The following is a 27,433-nucleotide window of genomic DNA, read 5'->3' on the forward strand; positions in this document are numbered from 1 at the left end:
TCACCTTGGCTTTTACATAAAAAAATAAGTCGAAATATAATGCCAACTGGTGCATATTTCTAATAGAATAAACAATTTTGTTACAGAATACAAATATATAATACAAATAATTGAAGTCGTCTTTATTTCCAAACACATTAACATCAATTGTTTATCGATTCATTCGAAAATAAGATAGATTTCTCTTTGTTCTCCTTATCCCTAGGAATTCCAGTCTCTGATAAATAATTAAACCGACATGAAATACCTATGTAATGGAAATAACGAATTCTTCACGTAGCTTAGATTTGTGATTATTGGGAAAACAAAACACTAAATACATATAAGATTTAGAGACAAATGGTGATAAATTTATGTATAAAAGTAAGTTGCGAGTCATTACCACGCTTTTTCTTACATCATATATTATCAATATAAGTAAAATAAAATGATTAACATCAGACAAAAATTACATATGAATTTATAATAAATTATAACTTATACTACAATATCATTATTTATACTATAGCTACAGTATCGTTCATAGTATGACATTGTATTTGATGTTTTAGGCATAAACTTAGGTGTAAACAACACATAAATACAAAATACTTGTGTCTGAAAAACAAAAAAAAAAGTATTTATTATTAACGTCAACATAAATAAAAAAACATATGAAAAGTTGTGGCTGATAAGTTACCATAACTCTTAGTTTAATGTCAATCGGATAAGTAACTTTTTCGTTTCAGCAAAAACATCGAAAATAACTTTTTGCTTTAACATCGCGTTGACTAGTATAATTAATGATAAATACGAGCAAAAAACGAATGTGTATTACATATATAGCCGTCTTGGAAAATAAACATTACAGTAAAGAATTACCGCAGGAAATATAAAAAAGTGTCCTTGAACATAAATTGAAGATATTTTTAATTCAATAACGAACCCTTACAATTTAATTGTAAGATATGTCTACGGACACTTACAATTCATATTGTAAGGCTAGTTAAGGCAATGAATACAAACAAATATTAACGAAAGCTGCAATTTATGGCTCTATGGCGGGCCGATAGCTTTTATGGATAATAAATTATCGTAAAACTTTGTGGTCGCTAGTTTTTCACCTAATGTATTTTGACTAGCAATCCGTCCCCATTTACGTATTAAGTTGTTAGATGTTGATAGGTGTGTACTAAACAATTCCTTCAAGGTAGAACTTATGTTTCCTCGAATTTATGGCACCTTCTTAATGTATTTATTTTAATGGAATGATGTATTGTACAATATAATTGTCTGTTAAATGATAATGGTAAGTAATTTTTAGTATAAGTACTTATTAAAAATTTAACGCTGAATGACAGAAAATGGTTTTGCTATTAAAGTTTCGCTTCCTAAAGAAGTTGACACATGCCAAAACGGATTTCTTCTGATTTTCTGGAGGGCTCCAACTTATTAACATTTTATTATGATAGGCACCTAAATCTCTTAGGGTTCAGTCTGTAAGCCATGTAAGCGCCAGAAAATTGGGTTCTTTACGACATTTTTATAAAACATTAACCTTTCTCTATAATACAAATCTTTTATTTTAATGTAATTTTCAATACTTAATCATTGTAAATATTTAAAATAAAAAGAAAAGCTTTGGTAAAGATGCAACCTTATTTTATATGGTTTTAAAATAAAAAATAATGATTATTATTGACTGGATATTAATAATAAACTGTAATAAGTAGTTTGAAAGACTGACAGTCCACAAAATAGGAAACATTAATTACCTATTATTTTTGTCAGCCTATATTTACAACTAAGTTCTTATCGTTATAATTATATATTAAATTATTAAGCTCCAATCCTTCTCCTACATGGAGAAAGAGGCCTACGCCCAGCAGTGGGATGTTACAGACTGAATGCGAATGGTATATATTAAATGAGATCAATAAAACGTTATAACTGGGTTAATATTAACCACATTTTTTCTTCTCGATAAACTAAGATTTTATATTAAGCATTCATTTGTAGCACAAAAATACACAGAATTTTATTTTTCAAAGCAAATTTCTTTACACTGACATTTATCCTATAAAGTTTAACATTAATCACTGTTTAATTATAGAAACTGTTCACACACTGTGACGATTCCCGTAAACACTTCGACCTCACGGTACCGAAGTTTTTCCGCTGAAACAAAAAACAAAATTCAATATGCTTCTTCTACTTTAGTAGGTTTCAAAATATTTGAAACTTATAGCTGATAGCTTCTATTAGCAACTTCAAAGACAACCTTTAAGCAAAAAGAATATTCCTCTACACTGATGTGTATAAAACTTAACTTTAAAACTATGAACACGGTAACGACATTCCATTACAATAGAAATTCTCGACTCGATATGTTGCAAACAATTTTACCCACGGAAACACACTTAAGAAACTCCCCGATACAGACTATTTGCATTTTCCTTCAATTATTTCAAAGTAGGTACGTAATAAAAAAGTCAATAAATAAATGATAAAAAAGTTACACGGCATGCAAAAATAAGTACTACAAATAACTACACGCACGCTTCATACATTCGCATCACGCTCGTTGATTTTCACCAACTATCGACAAGATTGTACAAAATTAGGGCTACAGTTAATTTATTATTACATTACCAGAAATGGAATATTATTCTGTGTGTGTTCTATCTGTACGTTTTTAGTGGTCGATCTAGGTGTCGGTTTTTTTATTTGTGAGCAAACAGAATAATAAGAGAGTCATATGCACGATAAAAATACAATTATAAAGAAATAAAAAATAAAAATCTATTTTAATTATGTATAGTTCAGAATAAGTAAAGAATAATGTTCTTTTGCTAATTTGGAATAAAGATGAAAATTTAATGGGTCTATTAGGTTTGCTAAAACAGTTTCAAACGAAGTTTATTACTTTGGTTATTATGACAGGACTTTATATATGAAGTAACAAGGAGCTTTTGGATGGAAAAAGATGAGCCATTAAAGATTAGGGGGAAAACGTCAATTGAGCCTAATTATGATGAATGACCCTTACTCAACATGTAATGTCGGTTGTATACTCTCGACGAAAGCGAGACTTGATTCAGGCTAAACGAAAATGTTAAATATACTTTAGTTTTACCCCGCCTCAGATGCATAAGTAAATATTTTGCGTCGACGACACGTACTCGTACAAAAAACACACTCTCCACAAAAACATGCTCAAGCACTGATTTGACTTAAGTAGATACAGTTAATGTTAGGTTTGGAGCATGTGTTAGGACAAGTTTCTACACTATGAAATAAAATGCACTCGAAGTAGGTACATGACCCGAACTTCAAACTAGCTTTATAATGTTGAACTAAAAAAGAACAATCCACCATTATGAGCAACATTATTCAACAGTGACATAGCTACGGCTTAAAACATTGATACAGTTTATCGCACGACAAACTCATTACTCGTATAATTAAACTGGAAGTCAAGCGTTAGATAATTTATCATTACAACTAAATTAATATCATCTTAACTTTTTAAATAAATTAAATTATTAATAAAATTGCTATAGATGTAATTTCCTTACTTTAGTAATTTCCTTCAAATTTTTTGATATTGTATACTAACTAATATTCGTATTTTGCAAGCACATTTGTTTTGCTACTCGTAACGGAGTTGGTAAATAACAAGAATATAATTTATGTAATTAAAATTATAACGAAATAGAGAAGATTTACATATATTTATTAAGAAAGGGACTTATATTAGTAGTAGAATATTATATTAGTAGTATAAATATTATATTAGTAGTAGAATAGCCTAGAGACCTCTAAATAAAAATACTTTTTTTTTCAGTTTTCTCAGTCTAATTTTATAAAGGGAAGAATGAAATCACATATGAACTTATAAAATAAAACAGCGAATTGTTTTCGCTCATTAGGTTATCTTAAAATTAAATAAAAATGATTGTACTTTAGACCACATGACTGAATAAAAGTTCTTTAGTTGCCCCTATAGTAATATACGAAACGTAACTCTCTCTTCCTATCTTTTCTAACTTATCCCTCTCGACTTCCGTTCGCCTCGCCCGATCACACTTTTCATAACACTCTTGTCACGCATTAACAGCTTACTCCCCAAGTCAAGCATGCGTAAAGAAACTTTACTTTAATAATGTTATTTAAAAAAAAAAAAATACGGTCTTAAGCTGAATAAAAATGATGCATTTTATTGTCATCATATTCTTCCAATTGAATTTAAAAATGCTTGACTCTCTATGACCCGAATTTTATAAACAGTACAATTTTGCTTTACTTTTCCTACAACAGTTTCATAAAAATTTTGTAAAAAAGCGACAAAAATTTGTTGAAAACTCATTCGTGTAGAGCTATAAATGGCCAACGCAACTACTGAGTTATGTTTTAATAAAACACATACTTTATTCTTACAACAAAGCGCCGAAAATGAACATAAATTTCCGATTTTACAAGCGGCTTGGGAGCGACGACACGTAAACTTATATAAAACTGTTGAAGCGCCTTACAACTGCCGGACTTCTTTTCTGCGTAAATATCAAGAAAATTCCTACGTAAAATTCTGATCATATTTTACTAAAGAATTATCCAATACTTTAAGTAGACCGTTTGGTTTACTTAAAGTATTAAAGTAAAACACAGACAAAGCACTTAATTTCACTATTATTATTATATAAAATAATATCACTACAGTCATATAGTTATTATTAGAACTCAATGTAAACATAAGTTTTCGAAACAATATTTAGTTATGTCGAAGTAGGTACTTCACTCTCTAACCATACAAAAAATTAGTGAATGTCACGAAATAAACTTAATCAATATATAACCTAACCATACATATGAATATGTAAGAAATACTCGCACAAACATATCATAAAGTTGAATTCATTCAGCGTCGTAAACATTAAACAACTAATTCATCTCCTCAGCGTACTTCCTGCACTAGCATAACTTTGTATTGTTGGACAGATAATAACACAAGCAGAACAATTTCAAATTACTTACTTTGCTATTCAAACTTTAGTGAAGGTCTGCTGTGGTTATCTTTTTATCTTTTCTGTGCACCTGTTGGAACAAAATTATTTCATGCCTTTCTTTTTTTACCCTATTAATTATAATATATTTTAGTTACTCGTTATTAGTCAAATTAAAAAAGTAGCAGTATTATCAAGTGAACCCATAAAATCCATACTAAACATTAATCACCTCATTGAGAGTTAGCAAGCATATTCTTAACGGAGTTAATACAAAGAAAACAAAAACTAGCAATAGGTATAACAAGAACATTAATTAAGATGGTAAAATACGTACGTGTTTTGGTTATGAGATTCTGAATGAGAAGGATTCGGAGGTAAAAAGCGAGCGAAATGCCTTTGTAGCAACAGCTGCCTAAATGTCTGCCTGAACTGTCTTGACATCGAACAATACAATACGAAGTTTATAGCTCCATTCAACAATGCTAAGAAATCCATAATTTCTCCAAAGAGATCGTAGCAGCGTTTAAAGAAACACCATCCAAGCAATCCACTCATCAGACCCAGTATACCTTGGGGTAGTTCCGTTACAAGAAATAATAACAAAACAGCTAATAACATCTTTGTTGTTCTATCTGTTCTTTTATCCGCTTTGTGTTGCCGTTTTACCATTTTCTCACCGGCTGGACATGCGCTATAATTCCTTAAATTTTTCTGATGCTGATTTGCACTGTATAAAGCTCGTATGAGCCATATACTTATTATGGTCAAAATCGAACACGGTAGCAGCTTAATAAGAACAGCGTGGACCCAAAAATTTACTTGATATAATCTGCCTTGTCTGTCTGAGTCCACATGGTAGGCAATATACCCTGGACGACCATTTACAGCGGTTATGTTCTTTGTGTGAATGTCAAATACCTGAGGAATATATAAAAATGTAAGCGTGCATTCGATGATAATTTCTATTGTATTAAAAGCAGGAGCAATGTGCGAAACTATTAAGGCAATCACCAATTAAAATTAATACAATGTGAACGATTGCTTTGCATAAGAGAATGCGTGACCTTCAAAAGCTCTAGATTTTAATCATATTTGTTTTGTTATTATTGTATTGATTGATTATTTTTATGTTTAAATTTTTTTACAGACAAAATTATCATTCAAAAAATGTTTTAACTTACCATAAACGTAGGTATGCACAGTATTGGCGGCAATATAAAACTGGTCAAAATCGCTATGCTGCACCGTCGTTCTGTGCACAAAATGTGACTTCTATCTGAATATCTGAAATAATAACATGCATAGTAAAAAATAGGTAATAGAAAAAACATAAAAAGTAATGTAAGATGGAATAGCATATCGACACTGTATATTTTTTTTTAATACCGCAATAGTATGAATTAGAAACGAATGAATGATTTTTATCTACAAAAGTCAATAAGAAAAAAAATTCGACTCACTTTATTGCGATATATCTCCATATCGCTAGTGACAGTGTTAGACATATTGAAGCGGTATGTAATATTTGAGCGAAGTGCATATGAAAGAGCAAGTACATCGCCCAGGAGTACGGGAAATCCAATTTCTCTGGCAATACCTTAAACGAAATAGTTATCAATTGCAATACAAATTTTTCTGCGAAGTGTATCTGATATAAAATTTGCTTTTTAAATAAATATTATAGGTAAAACAATTATCCCATTCGCTAAGTTAATCTCGATTTTCTAAGCATATTATTGCAAAATTAAACGGGTCATTGTATATATAATAAGACTGAAAATTGAATTTCAATTCTCAAAGTCGTAGTTGTACAAAAATATATTAATTAGAGGCGTTAAGATCTAAACAAAACAATTTGACTTTACAAAATCCCTGAAGGTTATAAGCAAGCATTCGAATTCTAATTTTAATTTAGCTCATGTCAAGTGATTCGACAATACCAATTATTAATTGAGTAAGTTGTTTTCAATATTAAATTCAATTAAGAATCAAATTTAAATTCAATCAATATAGAAGTTTAAAAAATAATCTAAGCTAATGAAGTTTTATTTTGAACGTTTCCTTTAATTAAATATTCGACGTTAAAAAAATTATTTCTTACGTATACAACTCTTTTATAAAATTATACTAAACGTTTTTCCTGTGATATCTGTAACCAATTTATTAAAACTATTACGAGTATAATAACACAATTATCACGAAGACATTAAATATAGCCGTCAGAAAAGCGAGCAAAAACTCTTTCAACATAAATGTCAGTTACTGCTGTCACTAGCTTAGCAAGAAAATACTTTGCATAGTTAAATCTAAAGGGCCGATTCTCGTATTAAATTCTTGTAAAGTTTAGTGAGTTATACCTACATGTAATGAAATTACTTTTATTTATTCTATTTCTTTGCACGAGTGACATATCTAAGCACCACGAATATACGCGACAAATACATTTACCCGATATTTCACCGGGATATTGTTTTAAATTTCCATGGTTCTCAACATTATTTGAATTCGTTTTATCGGGATTTATACCATGTACCTTTTTATCTTTGAGGCTCCGATATTTCGGCGCAGTTGCATGCGCCATGGTCACCGTTCTTCCGTGACCATGGCGCATGCAACTGCGCCGAAATATCGGAGCCTCAAAGATAAAAAAGTACATGGTATAAATCCCGATAAAACGAATTCAAATTTCACCGGGAGTCCAGTGAAATACTAAAACTGTCAAAAATATCTACTCTTTCAGTATTAGCAAAAATCTACAGTATGCTGTTACATTTGTTATATAACATTACACGTTATAAGAATATACACATTATAGTAATTATTTTATACGATGTTTTATATTTTCATAATATGCACTTATATTTCCATTTTACTTTTGTATTACATACAATTTTAAATTAGAGCATTAGAAAAAAATATGTTGGTTCAACTTACGACAGATGAAAATCTGTTAAAAAAAACTGTAAATCTGTGGAAATATAACTATAATTATCGCTATTAAAACCATTATATTTATAAGGCGTGGAAAATTATGAAAGCGTTATTGTATGGTCTTACTAAGTATTTGTATATGGAAAATGGCACGTATTCAAGCATGACGAAGACGTCTGCGACAGCCAGCCACTTTAGTAAGCGGTTGATTGGCGCCGCAGCCATGTCTCGCCGCGTCAGCACTGCCACGTTCATTGTATTCGCCAACACACCTATTGTGCATACCTGTAGATGGAATGATTAATTAATTTAAAAGTATTATAAAGTAAGTTAAAAATAACATTTAGACAATAAAATATTCTTTTTAACGGACTTCAAAAAAAGGAGGAGGTTACTCAATTCGAATGTATATATATATTTTTTTAATGTATGTTCGGGGATAACTCCGTCGTTTCTGAACCGATTTTGATAATTTTTGTTTCGTTGGAAAGGAGATATCTCTAGTTTGGTACCATGATAAGAAAACCAGGATCTGATGATGGGATCCCAGAGAAATCGAGGGAAACTCTCGAAAAGCCGCATAAATTTTTACTGAGTGTACCGATTTTGATGATTTTTAATTTAATCGAAAGCCGATGTTTATCATGTGGTCACATTTAAATTTCATTCAGATCTGATTACAACTTTTGGAGTAATCTTTGATAATGCGTATTTACTCGTCAATTTTTTTGTCTACCTACGTTGTATTAATGTCGATATAATTGAAGGCGGTTTTTCTTCGTTTGCCTGCAAACACAATTATGTATTCATTTATATGAAGATATTGAGTGGCGTACATATACATAACTAATAATCATGATTGTAACGTACAATTATAAAACGAAGTAATGATGTTGGAGGAAGTAATAAAGTAATGATCTCACTGTTTTATAACATAGAAAATTCATAACCTAAAATAAAAAAAATGGATGGATTATTGAGTTTGGTCACACGCCTGTAGTAAGTGTTATACTTATACGAACTATTTATCAGAAAAGATAATAACCCGTTTAGATCTACTTTTACAATAAATTTTTTGGAGTTTACTTACTCCTTTAAGAATCGATTTTCATATAAGGCCAGTATGAAAAAAAAAATGAGGAGTAAAATCTACTGATCGTATTACTCGTTACGTTTTTTAACGCTATCTATCGAATATCGGAGATGGCGTTATTTGATTCTTTTGTTTACTATTTGATATGGTATTAATCTTTTCTTAGACTAGTAAACCTTTTTGTGCCTATTTAAACAGTCGATCTGAAGGAGTAAACTCCAGTCGTGCGGTGGAGCTGACACACACACACACTTTTTTTTAAATTCTATTCTGCGTATTGCTGTGTATCTTTGTGAATATTATTTGTACTTATTTTTTCACAAATCACTAAATTATGAACCGATTTAAAGCTAACATATCTTATATTAATCAGGGATGTTACATATTTTTACGTTTGACGACGTTAAAATATAAGGTTGTCATATGAATTTTAAGCAAAATAGTTTACTTTTAGCAAACTAATTTGCAGACTGGTTGACCCTATTCTAAATACTTTTTTCATTTCCGTTAGAAAGCTCATTTATTGAGAATGTTTAAAAACATCACACTCCCGCAACAACAGGGTAGTAAAACAAATGTCGACGTATAACCGCTTTGTGACAGTACATACAAACTTAAATATTATAATTCATAACAAGCAATTGTAACGTAATAGTGACCCGCCCCGGCTTCGCACGGGTGCAATGCTGATACTTAATATATTACTGATTTTCTTTATTTATAGTGTGAAGCTAGCTTCATCATCATCATTTCAGCCTATTACAGTCCACTGCTGGACATATAGGCCTCGACAAGTTCGTGCCAAAAATGGCGTAAACTCGTGTGTTTTGCCCATAGTCACCACGCTGGGCAGGCGGGTTGGTGACCGCAGGGCTGGCTTTATCGCACCGAAGACACTGCTGCCCGTCTTCGGCCTGTGTATTTCAAAGCCAGCAGTTGGATGGTTATCCCGCCATCGGTCGGCTTTTTAAGTTCCAAGGTGGTAGTGGAACTGTGTTATCTCTTAGTCGCCTCTTACGACTCACACGGTAAGAGAGGGGAGAAGCTAGCTTATAGCATGGTTATTAACATAATAACAACAACATTCAAATATGCGTCGTTAGATTACACGTTGTTACAGAATGCGTTAAGGAAATAAAGGTTCGCTGCTCGTTCCCCGTAGGCGATAGCGTGATAATATGTAGCCTATATGTTGACCCGACTTCTTAGTAATATTCGTGCCAATTTTGAAGTAAATCCATGCAGTACTTTTTGAGTTTATCCCGGACATACATACAGACAAACAGACAAAAATTCTAAAAACCATACTTTTGGCTTCGGTATCGATTGTAGATCACACCTCAAGTATTCTTTTAAAAAAAATTCAATGTTCAGTTTTGACTTTCCTATCATTTTATTATATGTATAGATAATATACATATGTTTTAATCATTTTAGATATATATCATAGTTTCATATTTTATATATATGAACAATAAAAAACAATTTTGAACGTGTTGCAATTTGCAACTATATAAATAATTTTAATTTATTTAAAATCATTTTTAAATTTAAGGCTGTTTAAAATATTTCATTGTGCTACAGCTATTTTCAAAAAGCTTTTAGCTATTTAAAACAATTTTAATTTTTATTTTTATTTTATATTAACGAATTAAGATATTATATCTTACGTAAACTCTATGTACAAAAAATAACGATTCCTTTCAAAGTAGTAGGTCGAATACTTTAAATTAAAAATATTATTCCACGTACTTTCAAGCATACTTCAATGCTTTTCCGGAAAAACTTATACCGTAAGCACGAAATTTGGAAGAAGTTCACCGTTCCAAGTCCGAAGTTATTCAACATCGGACTTGGAACAAAAAGTCTATTGAACCACGGTAAACAATGAGGCCGATTTACAGGATCGAATTATTTAATATGCGTATGAAATAAATAGTGACCAACGATGGTGCGTAGAGCTACAAACCAAATTTTTTTAATGTTTTTTGTCGATAATTTATGGTTTAGTTTCACCCCCTTTCGGGGTCGCACTTTATCGCGGGACATTCTGTATAAAAATATTATTTATTTGGCTCGTGATATCATCTAGTTAGTTAGGACCCGTTTTACTAATGTAAATATTTTTCTAGTGCTAACCATATGTTCTTTTAGAACGTCAGTGAAGTTAAGTAATCATTATGTTACTAAAATAGATTGTATTTATGAGGAATATTTATAATTACAATAGCTATCACTAAAACTGAATAAACTATATTTTTAATATTATTTCTAAACTAACTGTCCGGACATTTCGTTCTGTCAATAGTTAATAGTAAAAATTAAATAAATGTAATTGTTTATATTTTTTTAAGTGTAAAACTTCTTTACTGGCTTTGTGCACTTTTTTGCGATGGGTAAAATTTTTTAAACTCGCGTCAGGACACGTAAATTCGTTAAATGGGGGGAGATTAGACTGCCAGCGCGGGGTAGGAGATGAAGTATTCCCCTCTCTTTCTACAGTGCGGCGAAAATATATGCCTGCGCCTGCTGTTTCGTTTAGGCGGCGCAGGGCGCTTACGCGAATGTTCGTGTGTAATATAAATTGTCATGTTTGCGTACGATAGCGCAATAAATGAATATTGTATTTTATCACATAAATGATAGTTCTTTATACTGATAATTAAAGCAATTCGTGCAAAATTATTTATTCCCTAACCATTCCAAAATATCAAAAATGCACAATGTTAATATTCAAGTTTTCACATCTGTCGGCACTCCGGGAGTGCAACCCCTTGTTTTTTTTGTTATAATTTCATGTTGAAAAATACATACAACCCTAAATTTTCATCCTTCTACCCCTATTTTTATTAGCGTTTAGCGGTAAAACAACGTTTGTCGGGTCAGCTTAGTATATGTATATATTTATATTTGCATCAATATATAATATAATTATGCAGGTATGTATCTAAAATAAGCAGAACATCGACACTTTCTATGGGTAAACGAATATCTTAATATATATAAATCTCGTGTCACAATGTTTGTCCTCAATGGACTCCTAAACTACTTAACCGATTTTAGTCAAATTTGCACACCGTGTGCAGTTTGATCCAACTTAAAAGATAGGCTATATTTTATTTTGATATATTATGTTATTATTATATTTCAGAAAAAAATAAGGTGATACGAAGTTCGCCAGGTCAGCTAGTATATGTATAAATGTTATTACCCTATATGTTTTATGATATTTTATTTGACATTGCTTTGATACTGAAATAAAGGTCGATTTAAAAACTCAATAATAAAAAATCTGAAAACATTTAATGCTTCCGACAACGTCGAAAATATTCTCATTTTCTTCGAATAAAATGTGTCTAGTTTACCGTAAAAGAAGGTATTCCTGTTTGAAGACAATTTTATTCTCTTTGAGACAATACTGACACATAAAGTGTCTGGAAAAAATAAGAATTTAGCAACATGTCAAAAGCTTCTTAAAGATATTATTGAATTATTTTGTACAAATACATTTTCTATCAAATTACTGAGTAAAAAATTTATTTTTTAAATGAGATATTAAAACTTTATTATAGATACTTAAATAATTATGAGTCGGCCATATTGCGAATAAATAATCTTTTCGTTTATTTATAAACCTTAATAATGTAGTACGTAGATATCCGAAGTATAAACGTTTCAAATGAAAATCATTATATTATATGCAAATATTGAAAATTATTAAACAAGGGAATTGAATGAAGAATTAATGAATATTCATTTCATTTAAATAGAGCATCGCGCTATGAAACTTATTTCAAATAAAAACTCGCTTTTATTAAACATTTTTCATAAACTGCGTAGAAATTTAAAATTAAAAACAGAGTAATCATTTTCTTTTGCTTTTTATTTGTTATATATAATTTAATATTACTATTTCTATTTCTTTATTATATCAGTAGTAACTGTCTTCGCCTAAAACACCGACGGTTTGCAAGTTCGATTCCCGCTCGGGATTGATATTTGATTTGTACAAATATTTCTTTCCGGTTTGGATGTCTGTCCTTGTCGGTCTCCCCGCAGTCTCAGAGAACATGTTAAGCCTTCGGTCCCCGTTTTTGTCATAAATACCTGATAGCGGTCGTTACTCACAGTAGGGAAACATATCCGCCAACGCGCAGTGGAGCAGCGTGGAAAATTAAGCTCCAATACTTATCTTGCATGGAGAAAGAGACCTATGTGGGATATTACAGGCTGAATGCGTTAACTTTCATGGCTTAAAATGTACATTTAATTGGGTGACTTTATTCTAACCTTACAAATACATATTCTATGTCGCTTCGTTTTATCCTCAAAAACTGACCGTCGAAACCCTCCTAATAGTAATTTAATTTAGATCATTTACATACTACATGGATCACGGCTTTACCAATATATCTATATAAAGGGTCTCATCTGCAAATATCCCTACGGTTAATTGCAAACCACATTTTGATTTTAATATTGAGGACAAAGTTAATTATCGTTTAATAGTAAGGTTTATGAAAACATTATGAGATGAGATAGATGAAGATATTAAACTCATACGGGATGAAACTTTTTTTTCCTTTTTGACATACCACTTTATAATTCTTTTCAGCGTCCCAATAGGCATACCATAGCCACTGAATGATTCGAGCCTAAAACATTTATCTACGTAGAAGAAGATTCGAGTCTTGATCCGCCGCGATAATTCATTGCGGATTGGCAGATACATTCTCTACAATGAGTAACGATCGCTATCAGGTATCCATGACAACAACCAGGACCGACAGCTAATCGTGCTCTGCAAAGCACGATGGGGTGACCCATAAGAACAGACCCGCTTAAGCCTGTAACATCCCACTGCTAGGCCTCTTTTCCCATGTAGGAGAAGGATCAGAGCTTAATCCACCACGCTGCTCCAATGCGGGTTGGCGAAGGAGGAGTTGGTGGAACGTGATAACGACCGGGACCAACGGCTGAACGTGCTCTCCGAGGCACTGTGGGGAGACCCACAAGGACTGCACAAACATCCAGACCTGTATGGCCAATACAAATGTTTGTCATGTGCGGGGATCGAACCCGCAACCGCCAGCGCAACAGGTACAATCTCTCTCTCTCTAAAAGAACAGACCGGTGACAAATATTTGTACAACTACAAATCCCGAGCAGGAGTCGAACCTACGACAGCCATTGTCTAGATGCCTACTACTCTGCTACTGCCTACTCTAAAATGAAATGCCTTTAAACTTTATTCCAATACTTTAAACATTAAATAACTTAACGACGAACAAAAGTGTAAAATCCTTTTTATAAAATTGTTCAAAAATTTATTTGCACCGATATCTTGGGTTATTTTTAATATGTGATTTTATTTACTGAAATTATTTTATTCATATAGCATATTTCGCTTTCATCTTTTTGAACTGTGGGCTTCGTCAATTGTATGAGAATACGACAAGCTTCGCCCACTCCGACTCTATTTCAATATTTAACAATAGCCCTCCACACAAGACGAACCCAATTGTTAATTCAGTGAACTATGTCAATAATCTAAGTTCTCTGTGGGATAAAATTACTCACATAATCCTTAGAGCGTTTTCGAACATATTAATTCTCATGAATCACTGAGCGACAAGCCAGCGACCCAGCCGTACATGTACCATATTAAGATTTTTAATTAGTAATTTAGGTTTGACGTACTAAGTAGAAGAAATTGTATCTACTAAATTCTAGTCTAAAAACTTCAAAATCGTATACAAAGTATATTCCTTTCAGAAGGGTTTTTAACAGTACCTAATTTATACCTTTACAAATAAATAAAATTGGGGTGTCTGTTGGTAATATTAAAATAACCACTTTTTACTAAATGCATATGGATGTATACACGGTACATATACCAAAATAACATTTTTTACAATTTTTCTCTGTCTGTCTGTCTGTCTCTCTGTCTGTTTATTCCGGCTAATCTCTAAAACAGCTGGACCGATTTTGACGGCACTTTCACTGGCCGATAGCTGATATAGTAAGGAGTAACTGAGGCTACTTTTATTTAAGAAATTTATTTATTTTAAAACTCTGCGAACTGAACAATATCTTTTTTGTTAAAATCCACGCGAACGAAGTCGCAGGCACAGCTAGTTATTTAATAAATATATTCAATCGAGATAGAAAATAGAAACAACTACTAATGAATAATGCAGAGTTTGCATCCCTTAAATAGGTTGATATCTATTAATAGAAAATACTCTTAAGACTAGTATATTAAGGCTATCATTGTTTTGTCATAAGCTAATGAAAAGCTGTTATTGATAAAGTACTCGAATCAAACTTGAACCCTTTATATAGTGTCGAACGTCTAAGGCACTCAGTCAGATTAGTAAAAACACCGATTGCTAGAAAACTCGAGTGCGTTAGATTATTATGCTATACAGTCGGCTCATCTTGATTCTCGTCGCACTGACTGACTGACCCATATGACTGACAATTACGTGAAGGAAATTCCTTAATAATTCCTATACCTTAATTTGTGGTAAAAAAAATGTACTAATTTTGTAACTAATTTTTTACGATATAAAAAACTTAACCTTTTGAAAATGCGAAAAAAAATTAATTTGCTATTTGGTCTACTATCATAACGTTTAGCCAATTATTGTAGACATATTATTTTATTGTATGTTGTAACAGTTACGTTCCATTTATGCGCTATTGTTCTTTTGTTTTTGTTAATTAGATTTAACACTTTCACTAGTGAAAAGATAGCACTGATAAATTTGCCTATATATATATATATATACATATATACCACATTAAGAGTATTAAGGGTCATAATTCCTAACAATGTTATTTATTCTAACCAAGTCACTATTCATAATTATTGGTTTATTTTAATTAAAAACCTTCTTGTGCTACGGTTCAGTAGATAGGGACGCGTGGAATAGTGACTTTGGGCAGCATTTTTTGAATATATCTTTTGGTTTATTTTGGACATCAGACTAACTCTAATATTTTGTCTCTTGTCGCAAACTTGTAAAAATATACCTACATAAACCTTACATATTTCCATACAGACTTTCATCCTCTATTCCCTATTGTTATTTTACACCCTTAAGGGTAACTTTTACAAACTTTGAATGGCATATTTATTTATATCAAATCAACAGCTCATAAAATTAGTTTTAAGCTTCTGGCTCTAAAAATGACGATACTTCCATACAACTTTCCAACCCTTACACCCCTTTTTTCGCATTAAAACGTAGCCTTTGTGTCTCGGGAAGACTTACCTCATTTAAATCGGTTCAGTAGTTTTGATGTGAAATCGCAACAGACAGGCAGACAGAGCTACTTTCGCATTTATAATATTAGTAGGTATGATTACCTACCTAAAAGTTTAAAGCTAATCCTGATAGGAATAATTTTACACCTAAAACCTTTTGTATCGGGAAAATTAGAAAATCTAAAACAATCGTACTTTAGTATATTCAGGTTATTTAATCTAGAAACCTTAAGTTAAACTAACAAGTTGTATAGCAACATTAGTTGTGTTCACGACTCCTTTGTAATTCAAGAACGTGTAAACACTAGTTTATTACGAAAACAATTAAAATTTCACTTTCAGTTAGAAAACGTAAAAACGTGTACTAGACACAATTAAGATATTTATTGTTCATACGAACCAATTATATATCAACATTAGTATCACTAGTATATTTAATAAAATATCTCAATTTAGTACTACACAATGTCGATAAATCACAAGCTCAAGCTTCGAACTTAATTTAATAATTTTATTGAAAAATCATGCATCCGTAAAAGCGACCTGCCCGTCGACTCCATCATTTCACAGTTGTTGCCCTTGGATCATATTTAATATGTTTTGAAGCCAGTTACGTAGAAGTCAAAATATAATATTGTGATAATATTGATTTATAAAATAATATTAATGATAGCTTTTATTCGTAAATGAAACATATTCAAAGCAAAATATATAAAAATGAACAAAACTATAAAAATAAATATATTGACTTCTGAGATTTCAGAACTCATAAAAGGGCGAAGGACGATCTGTCTTTATTATCGACCTATTTAGGTGTAGCTTAAAAAAGACGAATGAAAGTGAACAGTCACAGAGTAGACTAAATATGTAACAAAAATACCTATTATACGAGTATACGTCAAACATGTTAATTTAAATATAATATTTCTAGGTTAAGAATTAATATAAATTGCTACATATATATGTATAATATCTATTCCGTAACTATTCTTTTAAGTTTTAATTGTCGATTCAATCTAATTTATTTGATAATATTTAAATGGCCATCAAACAGAAAACATCATTTGTTATTGACGGCACGCATTCCCTTAACCATCTATCATCAAACGCTATTTCCATTAATCCTAACTCTCGTTAGATGATGAATTTCCGTTTTTAAATACTGACGAAATAAGCCGCTAATACTTTTGGTTGGACGTGAAATAAATTAGTAAAGAGACAGCTTTTATATCTAATACAATAAAACGAGGTTTTTTATATAATAATTATCTATTTTTTATAAATACAATAATCATTCTTAGTATTCAAGTGTACTGACACAACTAGTCGCCTTAAAGCTATCGGTCACGATTTCTATTCGAACTAGGTATATATTTTTAGTACAGAAATGTTTTGTTTTTGTGGTGTTTAGCCTTGAGGGTCAGTCAGCAGTCAATCGCATTTGTTATCATAGACAACTGGATGCGATTATCACTCTTGACTCATTGTTATTTTATCCGCCAATTAATAGAGAACAGTATGGATTAAGCTCCAAATCTTCTCGTGTTTAGAGAGGAGGCTTAGTGAAATATTTACTCGCTAAATGATTAATTCATTCGTTTATTCATATTCTGTAAATACAAATATTTACTCGTATGTTATTGTAATCCTATTATCGTCTTGTATTATTGAGTATGTTCCCTAATCTAACCAAAATTGAAAATTATACAAGTTAGGTGAGGCTGCAACAAAATTACTTTTTTAAGAAGAATATCTGTCGTGAACGTTCAAGTAGTACCTACCTACTTCTGTTTAAAATTTCTTTAACTTTTTTTTGCTTTATTTTACAATAAAGTGCTACTTTAATGACACTCACAAAATGTTTGACATAAATATCTCTATAGCAATCTAAAAAAGTAATTCTTTCATAAACTAAATATTTGTACAGAAATCCAATGGAAAAATAAATCTACATACGAAAGTTCAAACCATAATACGCTTAAAACCTTATTTCTGCAACCAAAGTTCACATAAGATATGTTTTTAATTATTTTTTATACAAATAGGTCGCCAAACGAGCGTATGGGTATTAAAGATATTACCGTAGTCTATAGATGCCTGCAACACCAGATCCAGACCAGAAGTATCGCAAGCACGTTGCCCCCCCCCCCCCCCCCTTCCCCCGGTTCTGGTCATCTTACTCACCTTAGGAACACAACACAGCTTGAAAGCAATATTTTTTAGCTGTGATCTTTTGCACCAGTTGGGCTGCTCCAGATTTTGAGTAGAATAAATCTTGCTATGCCATATCTCACTTAAAACATAAATATAAAAATATACATATAGATTTATTTTTACCTGTGTAGATTAGCATGTAGAACAACACAGTTAGTGGTGGAAATAACGCAATATTCAAAAAAGACACTCTTACTCGTAATTAATATGAGAAATAAAATTGTTTCTAATACAGTATTACGTTTTTCTCATTAAAGATAAAAAGGATTCTTTTATTGTTCGATGAAATCAAAGCCTCTTTACAAACACTTCTTTCAATTTCTTTCTTATATATTTCTAGTACCTTCAGCCGAGAACACTTTGATCTTTTTACTTTATCTTTTGAATACACGTTCCGATGTTTTGATGACTACGTTTTATATAAGGTGTAAAATTTTACACTGACAGCATTTTTGTGATGCAAAATTAGCCAATGTTTATCTTTTAGTGCAGACTAACTATTCAGAATTCTATATGTATACTAAACGAACATGATTTATTTTCACTACGTTTGTTTATCGAATATTTTCTCCTCCAATACACGGTTTATACGACAAATGATATATACAAAGATAATGATTATTAGACTTCCGTTATCAAACCTGTGTAAACTACTTTGAATATCGTTTCGGCATATTTTGCATGATGCTCAAACTAACATTCAAACAGAAAGAATGATTAAAAAAACGAGTGTGCTAATCTACGCGACTGAAGTAAAACTTCTTTAGTAGCTCCTACCCTATCGTTATCGTTATCGTTAGTATAAAAAATTACTTAGAAATTTTAAACTTATGTTCAAAATATTTCATTTGAGCTATTCTAAGATAGTTAACCAAAAAAAATCTAGTAAGTTTTGAAAAATGGGGGATAATTATTATACTTAGATTTTACAGTATTTTTAAAACTATTTTTACTTGTTTTGTTTGAAATGTTTACTACATAGCAATAATTATTTAAAATGTTAATTTTGTGCAATATTTTAATTATACTTAGAAGAAATGAAAAACTAAACTCCTTTTTATGGAAAAAAATTAAACATTTTAATAGCCTTATAGTCATATCAATTTTTAATAATAATAATAATAATAAGCTTATAGTAATAGTAATATACGTAACTAAACTCCCTCTCAACTTCCGTTCGCACCTCGCCCGATCACACTTTTTACCACCACTACTACACCAGCTTACTCCCAAAGTCAAGTGTGCGTAAAAAGTTTTACTTTAAAAACATAAGTTATAAAAATAATTGTTTTGGTTTGTCTTGCCCGTAGGCCGACCCGAATGAAGACCTGTAAAATTTATCTTTTCTTACATATCTCTTACAATATTGTTATGCATCCAGTAATGGACTGCGATAGGCTGTTGTGATGATATACATACTCGTAACAGAGTATAGGTATCACTTAGATTCTATTACGAGTATATAGCGTATTGGACAACAAAACTTAGAGTAGTCAATTTTTATTTATGAAATTGACTCACCGAGATATATCTTTGCACAGCTCTTAAAGTTATATTTTATACTTCACTCTTATTGGCCCATTGAAGCGAAACACAAGAAGACGGTGCTTTTGATATATACGAAATAGCCAAAATCAAAAAATTCTTTATTTAAGAAGGCTACAAAAGCATTTTTGAATCTTTTTTTTTTTGAAAATTAAAATTATATTCCTTTTTAATACATAAATTATAAATATGTAACACAACCTCTGATTCGAAATTTAGATTAGGCAAAAAACTTCACAGTTAAGTTTTAATATAAAAAAAATCAATCCAAAAGGGAATGTTTATATTATTTATCTGTAACTTTTGTCATAACAGGATAGCCAGCAATCCAGTGAGCGTCAACGGATAATGTAAGATTTATGAGATTTACTAATTTACATTCTTACTGTGTGGGCTAAATGTGTACGTCAGCACTGCCATAACAATTACCTTCTTCTACAAACTTCACTCTCGAATGAACAGAAATTATGATAATGCCTATAAATAAGCAATCTTCAAACGATACTAAATTTTTATCAAATGAGAGTAACGTACAGTACTATATTTTATTTTTTATTAATATTAAAATCAATAATATATTCTAAAAATACTTTAAAGTTTCTTTAAAGTATTCAATATTTAACAATCTGTACTAAACAATCATAATTAAGTATATTAGGTACCATTATTATGTTTTAGTAAAACATAGCGGTGAATACTTGAGACAAGAATTAATTATTATATTCCATCACTTCCCTAAGCTACAATATTTCACGACTTATCTCAACGAGTTGCTAGGCTCAGAAAAAAAAATTAAAAAGATATTGAATCTACAATTATTTAAGCGATTTTCAGTCTTATGATAAAGCAATTCGGTTCATATCTCTAAATAAAACTCTTAAAGTACCGAGGTGACATAACCATTTCACTTAAGCCTACACCTATACTAAAATAACTAACAATAAGGTTAGGAATTTCAGATTGTTTTAGGCAATCGTATTATGTTCTCATTTCTTGTTTTCATCTTACGCATCTGTTGAACTCACAATACTAGGTAAAAATAATGTCCGTCGAGACTATATAAGCCGTTATCAAAATAATTACAATTTGAGTTCAGCTTGGGTTTACAAAATTCATTTATGAATTAATTAAATAAACAACCACATTTAATTGTTTCAATAAGAGATTTCTTTAGGGTACAAATACAAATATACTTTATACCACTAAAAATAGATGAAGCAAAGAAATATGCAAGACAAGAAACAAAAATGTGAACAAAAGTCAGTCTAATCTCTAAAGATCGATCTCCTCCGAATCTAATGCTAAACTTCAATCTGTCAGATAGTTTTTCAAGAGATGCAAATCGAGGTGTTGTGTGTATTTGACTAAGTCAAATTTAAAAACAAAAGAAATAACAGTCATAAAAATTTCGCTCTAGTCAGGGCATAGGTCTTCGAGTGCTGTACTGTTGAATTAATCGAACTACATAACATAGTCCTATGTGTGTTTCGTATTTCGAATTCTGACGTAAACATATTTTCTGGAAAATTATACAATACTGAATACATTAAAAATGTGTTATTATCGTCGATGATTGAAATATTTATCATATCTGACAATAATGCAACAAAAAATTAATTGTATCACTTGAAAATTATAATATTAAACGTTAGATTAACGAACCCACTACACACATGTAACAAATTTATAGACCATACTTTAGACGAAATTTCATCAGCTGTATTTCAATCGGAGAGAACATAATACTTGACACACTACAGTTTTCGAGTAAAATCTAAATCCTCACTTCTCACGTATATATATTGTATTACTTTAAAACACCGGATAATATTAAAAATTTAAGGACTACATGAAAACCATCACATGGAAAGAATTTTTTTTTAAATATTTATTTAGAAATTTCATAATATTTACTTGTGGCATATTTCCGGCAAGCTTAAATACATCTATTGTTAAGCCAATTAATAGTATAGTATATATTACTCTAAAACACGAAAACGGCTCCAACGATTTTCTAGAAATTTAGTATGCAGTGGGTTTCAAGGGCGATAACTCGATTTAGCTAAGATTCATTTTCAGAAATTGTCATTTTTTTCTATATTTCCAGGCAATAAAAAACTGCTACAATATCATTAGAATACGAAGGTAAATTTCGCCACTCTACATAATGTTAATAATAGCTCAGGCGGAAATCGAGCGGTCGCGAAATCAGAAGACATCGGTTTGAACTGAATCCAGATATCTTCAGTCCGAATATTTATTTATTTCTCTTTTTTTTCAAGTTGTCGTGATTATTTATTAAAATAACCAGTTCATATTTGTTTATTATGTCAGTAAGATCGAAAAAAAAAAGATTTTTTATAATAATAATATAATATTAATAATATTTTTATAATTATTATTGAAGTGAAATTACATCTTGTATGTGATTAAACCTAGCTGCTTAAAATTCAATTTAAATAAATATAATTAAATTAAACTCAGATTCAGCAGCGATCTAATTTCCGCTAAATTACAAATTGAATTGAAAGCCGTACAAATTGTTTTTCCATTTAATTTTGAAGAGTTTTTAAGAGAGAATCTATATCTTTTCTGATCACGATCAAGAAACGATATATTTGAACAGTTCATTTATCTCGCAAGAATAAATTCAAACGATTGACATTCTCTAAATTTTATAGTTGATAAACTTTATTTCACAAGCTAGCACTTTATATGTCATTTGTTGGACTATTTAAATCTCATCGCTATTTTATTTATCTATCTAATAAAGTATTTAAAAACTATTTTTTTACTTACTGATACTCAACAGTAAATATTAAAATATCGTGTACATTTTTTTTTAAATTTCATGTAACAGTTTTTACAAGAGATATGTTTAACTAAAGCGAATCTTAGAATCTCTGTTAAAGCAATCGGAGAGAAAAAGATATTTTATTTATTTTTTGCGATGAAACAAAAAGTTTACCACGAAATTGGATGCGGTTATTGCTGATACATTTATAGAACTACCTTGAAATATGGTACGTGTTTTATTGTGATACACCGTGTAGAAACAACTTTATTATGTATAACATAATTGAAGCTAAACGTGAACGTGTATTTTTGTCATAATCTATAGTCCTTAGATAAGTAGATGAGAAAATGCTATGTAGCAGAATTTTATTATTGGGCAAGGTAAAATGTAGAATTGCGCTATTGATAGGCTTTAGTAGACCAGCATTGAGATGTGACCTTACAGAATCAGATTAAATATTATTATTCTAAGCCATACCAAAATTTTTGTAGAGAAAATATCGATTCCAAAAAAAAAAATGATGAAAGAAAACAAAATATGTTTTTTTTTAATATTTTTTAAACCGTCGCAATATCACAAATTAACATTATTGACGCCACAATTGACAAGCAATTTAAAAACAAATTAAAAGCGTCTCACTCCACCTTTGTTCTACAGTTCCTCAGTTAGTGACATGTCACTAAAGCATGATAAAGTTTTAATTGATTTATATTTTGATGCAGAGATTTCACGAACCTACTTCTAAAACATTCTTCGCTAATTTTGTGTCAATCTTTAAATGTGTAACGTTGCTACGTGTGTACTACGAAGGCATAATACACTATCTGTCTTACGATAATCTAATATACAAAATTCTCGTGTGACGATGTTTGCGGTTGTATTCTTCTGAAACGGCTAGATCAATTTATGTAATTTTTTTATGTATATTTGGTAGATGTAATAAAAGGTCATAAAGTATATGTCACATCACTTGGGATGTCACCATCCAGAATAAAATTCTATTTTTTTTTGGCTCGCAGAACAAAGTTTTCCGGGAAAGCTACTATTTTCTTTTAAATAGGATCCTCTGTATAAAATAGAAGGGATAAAATTCTAAATAAATTATAATTTCCTTCTTTGTCGTTTTATTAAAAGTGTAGTCGTTTGTGGAAATATAAACAGGTAAACAAAACGTGACTCATCAAATCCGTGACTAAATACGACAACGCTATCCTTTTATTTTTTAAACAGGTTCCTTAATATTTTAATCACTGCTTTTTGTAAATTTGTCCTTGCTTTTTCTAAATTTAGTTTTCTTATAAGTTCAATACGACTATGCTTATCTTAATTTTAATAAAGGAATGATTAACGAGGCTAAGGTTTTTAAGGTATTTACAAAGATGTTTATTTCAAAGTTACTTGATTAAAAAAAAATGTAATAATAAAAAACTTTTAACCATATACGTTTCAGAATAAGTAAAAATATGAAAAAAACCTCGATTTTTGTTTTTATTTTTTTTGTACCTAATAAAGTACCTAATATTTTCATACTTTTTATCATTATAAAGAAATAAAATGTAGAAGTAAGTTAGATTATAAAAATCACGGCATAAACCCTATGGTCACGTGAATTGTTTAGTATAACAAAAAATATTGCATATTACTGTATTAATTAGGCAAATCTAATTAGACAATGCACAGAATTTTGAGGTTAACAAAAAATTAAATGGTACTTACTATTAGACTGATATATCCATGAATACCGTTGTAAGCTTCAATGACATCCCGAAAATCTCCCTCACAATAGCCACAGTAGCCGTCTGGCTTAATAGTTAGATTCAATTTGTTCTGAACGTCGCTGACTACTTTAATTAAAACCGATCCAAAGTTCTCGGGATTCCCTCTTGAAGCCTGCTCCTTTAGTGCTGACAAAATTCTCGTTTCATTGATGACCTTGCTATCCGAGGAATTACCAGATGCGGCAAAAATCTCTTGAAAAATATCAAATAAAATCTGTGAGTTGTTGGACATATTGCCACTTCCTCTCCACTCATATGTACGGTACAAGGAAATCTATTAGTCCATCAAGTAGATATTGTGGTGAAGATTATCTGAAAACAATAGGATAATGTTAGGAATTTGTAAAGTGATGTATATAGAACGATAATAAACGCCTCATAAATGCCTGACACTTAAGTGCCTAGATTTACAAACACATATAGACAAGCACAAACGCCCATACCACGGCAAACATCTGTATGGCCAATACAGATGTGCGAGGATCGAACCCGCAACACCCGCAATCCAATGCTGTGGCCATTACGCTTACGCGTCAATATAATATAGATAATTTGTCTTATATCAAGATAGATCAATCTCGGCAAAAGGAGAACAGGCCGCTCTCCCAACCAGGTGGACTGATGACCTTAAGAAGACAGCGGGAACCCACTGGATTCATAGGACGCAGGACCGGACGCAGTGGCTAACTATAGGGGAATCCTGTGTCCAGCTGGACTGTCAATCGTTGATGGATAGATGGATTGATGATAGATAAGTTGTTGTTATAAATATTGATCCACTGAATGTCTTTATATAAATTCGTTTAGCTATAATAGTTAATATTGGCTCTGGCAGCTTTCCAAGTGGTCTACTGTACGGCAATAAATATATTTGATATCGAAAAATTAATTTTATTTCTAATAACGTCTAAAAAGATTGCTTAAAATTCAAGTAGGTACCTGGAAATTTTCAATTTAGGTTCCTTAAAATAATATTTATTTTAAATATAATATGACATTCATCGTTAACAATAAAATAAATCTTATAGTGCTTTTTAATATCCGTTAGATGGACCTTGACCGTTAGAAAACGATTTCGATTACTTGAATAAATAAATCGTAAAAACATTAAAAACTCGTTATTTCTATATCATATCAAAGTTTTTATTTTTTCTTCTCACTTAGACCAGGCTTATACTACAGACAAATAAAAATTGAATATAGATCGAGTTTCAAGACGAAATTAAAATACTGCTCAGTGTTTTAAAAACTCTTGAGGCGGTAAAAAATAATTGCCATAGCAATTTATTAATTTATCGATATACTGTTTGTGATGTGTGCTAACCAACTGCCTGTATATTATATTTACTAACCATTCGATACAAATTATAACTTGCATAATTTGTTAGTTAAACATAACAATAATATCAAACGATTAGGTATGTGTATGTGTTGTAAATCGTTTATAATGTGTACATATTGTGTATTTCCTAAATTATTAATTTTGGTAAATAATATGACACATATATTTAAAAGTATATACTAAAAATATGAAATAAAAATTCTTTTAACATGCATACATCTAGAAGTATTTTCTCGTTGAGCATCAAGACTACCTTATTTGATTATGGAGATCAGGGGAATTAGACATATGATTGGCATATACGTTTCAGGATAAGTAACAATGTGAAAAAATCAGGTATGAAATATATATGATTATAACGTAAGTTGTCGATGACTGATCTTGACATTTATACATTTTTTTTTTAAATCGGCTCACTAAATTATTTTTTCTGTCCTAAGAGGCTTAAAACTTATGAAAGAATTTTTAACTCGAATTAAAAACAAAAAATAATAATAATAACAAGTTCAAACTGTCAGTTCACAAATCTGTCACGACTTTGTATAGCCATCACAATAAGAATATAAATCGCCTTCGTGTATTCTTCATTATACGTGACATTGGCGAAAAGGAATAATTAATACAATTGTATTTGCTCGCAAACGAAGAAAAACCGACTTCAATTTCATCGACAAGTAATACAACATAGGTAGACAAAAAAGTCAAGTAAATACGCGTTATCAAAGATTACTCAAAAAGTTGTTATCACATCTTGATGAAATTACGACGATAAATGTGACAACATGGTAAACATCAGCTTTCGATTAAATTAAAAATAATCAAAATCGGCACACCCAGTAAAAAGTTGTGCGGTATACCTACGACCTACTTATCACACGTCCATCGTTGTCGGTTGAACAACTGCCTAATTATAGTGTAACATTACAAAACAAACATTTTAATCAACGATTGTAGACAATTGACGTGCCCCACGGTTTTATTTTAGTCTAGTCTATGCATATGTTTATAATTCCCACGACTGTATCTATTTTATTATTTTTTGGTTTTTAGTACATTTATCTTAAACATTGCAATGTATGTTTAACATAAAACCGTTTAACTTAAAAAGTTTTTTTACCTATTTTTATTTTCTAGTTTTTAGTTTTTATTTCGCATTCTGTTTAATTCATTTAGTGCTTCATTATTGCAAGGCCCATCTTAAATATTGAGGTTGTATAGTGCACTGTATTCTTCTTGTCAAGCCCTTATATTTGATACCCATATTGGTGGGATTGATAAAAAATTGTTATCAGACATTTGGTAGCGGCGGCCAGCTTAGATTTCGATTTTGCATAGTAAATTGTATTCTACTTGTTGAGCACTTTCATTTGATACCCATATTGATGGGATCGATAAAACCTACGTTATCCGCCATTTTGTAGCGGCCGCCATCTTGTATTTCAGTTTTTTATAGTTTATTGTATTCTGCTTATTGA

The 27,433-nt window shown here is 30.8% G+C and overlaps 1 protein-coding gene across 1 annotated transcript; it reads right to left on the reverse strand.

Annotated features, from left to right (window-relative positions):
* Positions 1 to 1,995: 1,995 nt before the first annotated feature.
* Positions 1,996 to 24,848, reverse strand: LOC123661738 (G-protein coupled receptor dmsr-1-like). Its single transcript, XM_045596680.1, has 6 exons — positions 24,555 to 24,848; positions 8,043 to 8,201; positions 6,446 to 6,582; positions 6,167 to 6,269; positions 5,320 to 5,903; positions 1,996 to 2,157 (listed from the first exon to the last, which is right to left on the reverse strand). Exons 1-6 carry the CDS (start codon positions 24,846 to 24,848, stop codon positions 2,136 to 2,138), a joined length of 1,299 nt encoding a protein of 432 aa, XP_045452636.1. The 3' UTR covers positions 1,996 to 2,135.
* Between the last annotated feature and the right edge of the window lie 2,585 nt (positions 24,849 to 27,433).

This window comes from Melitaea cinxia, chromosome 17 (assembly GCF_905220565.1).
Source record: "Melitaea cinxia chromosome 17, ilMelCinx1.1, whole genome shotgun sequence".
NCBI lineage: Eukaryota > Metazoa > Arthropoda > Insecta > Lepidoptera > Nymphalidae > Melitaea > Melitaea cinxia.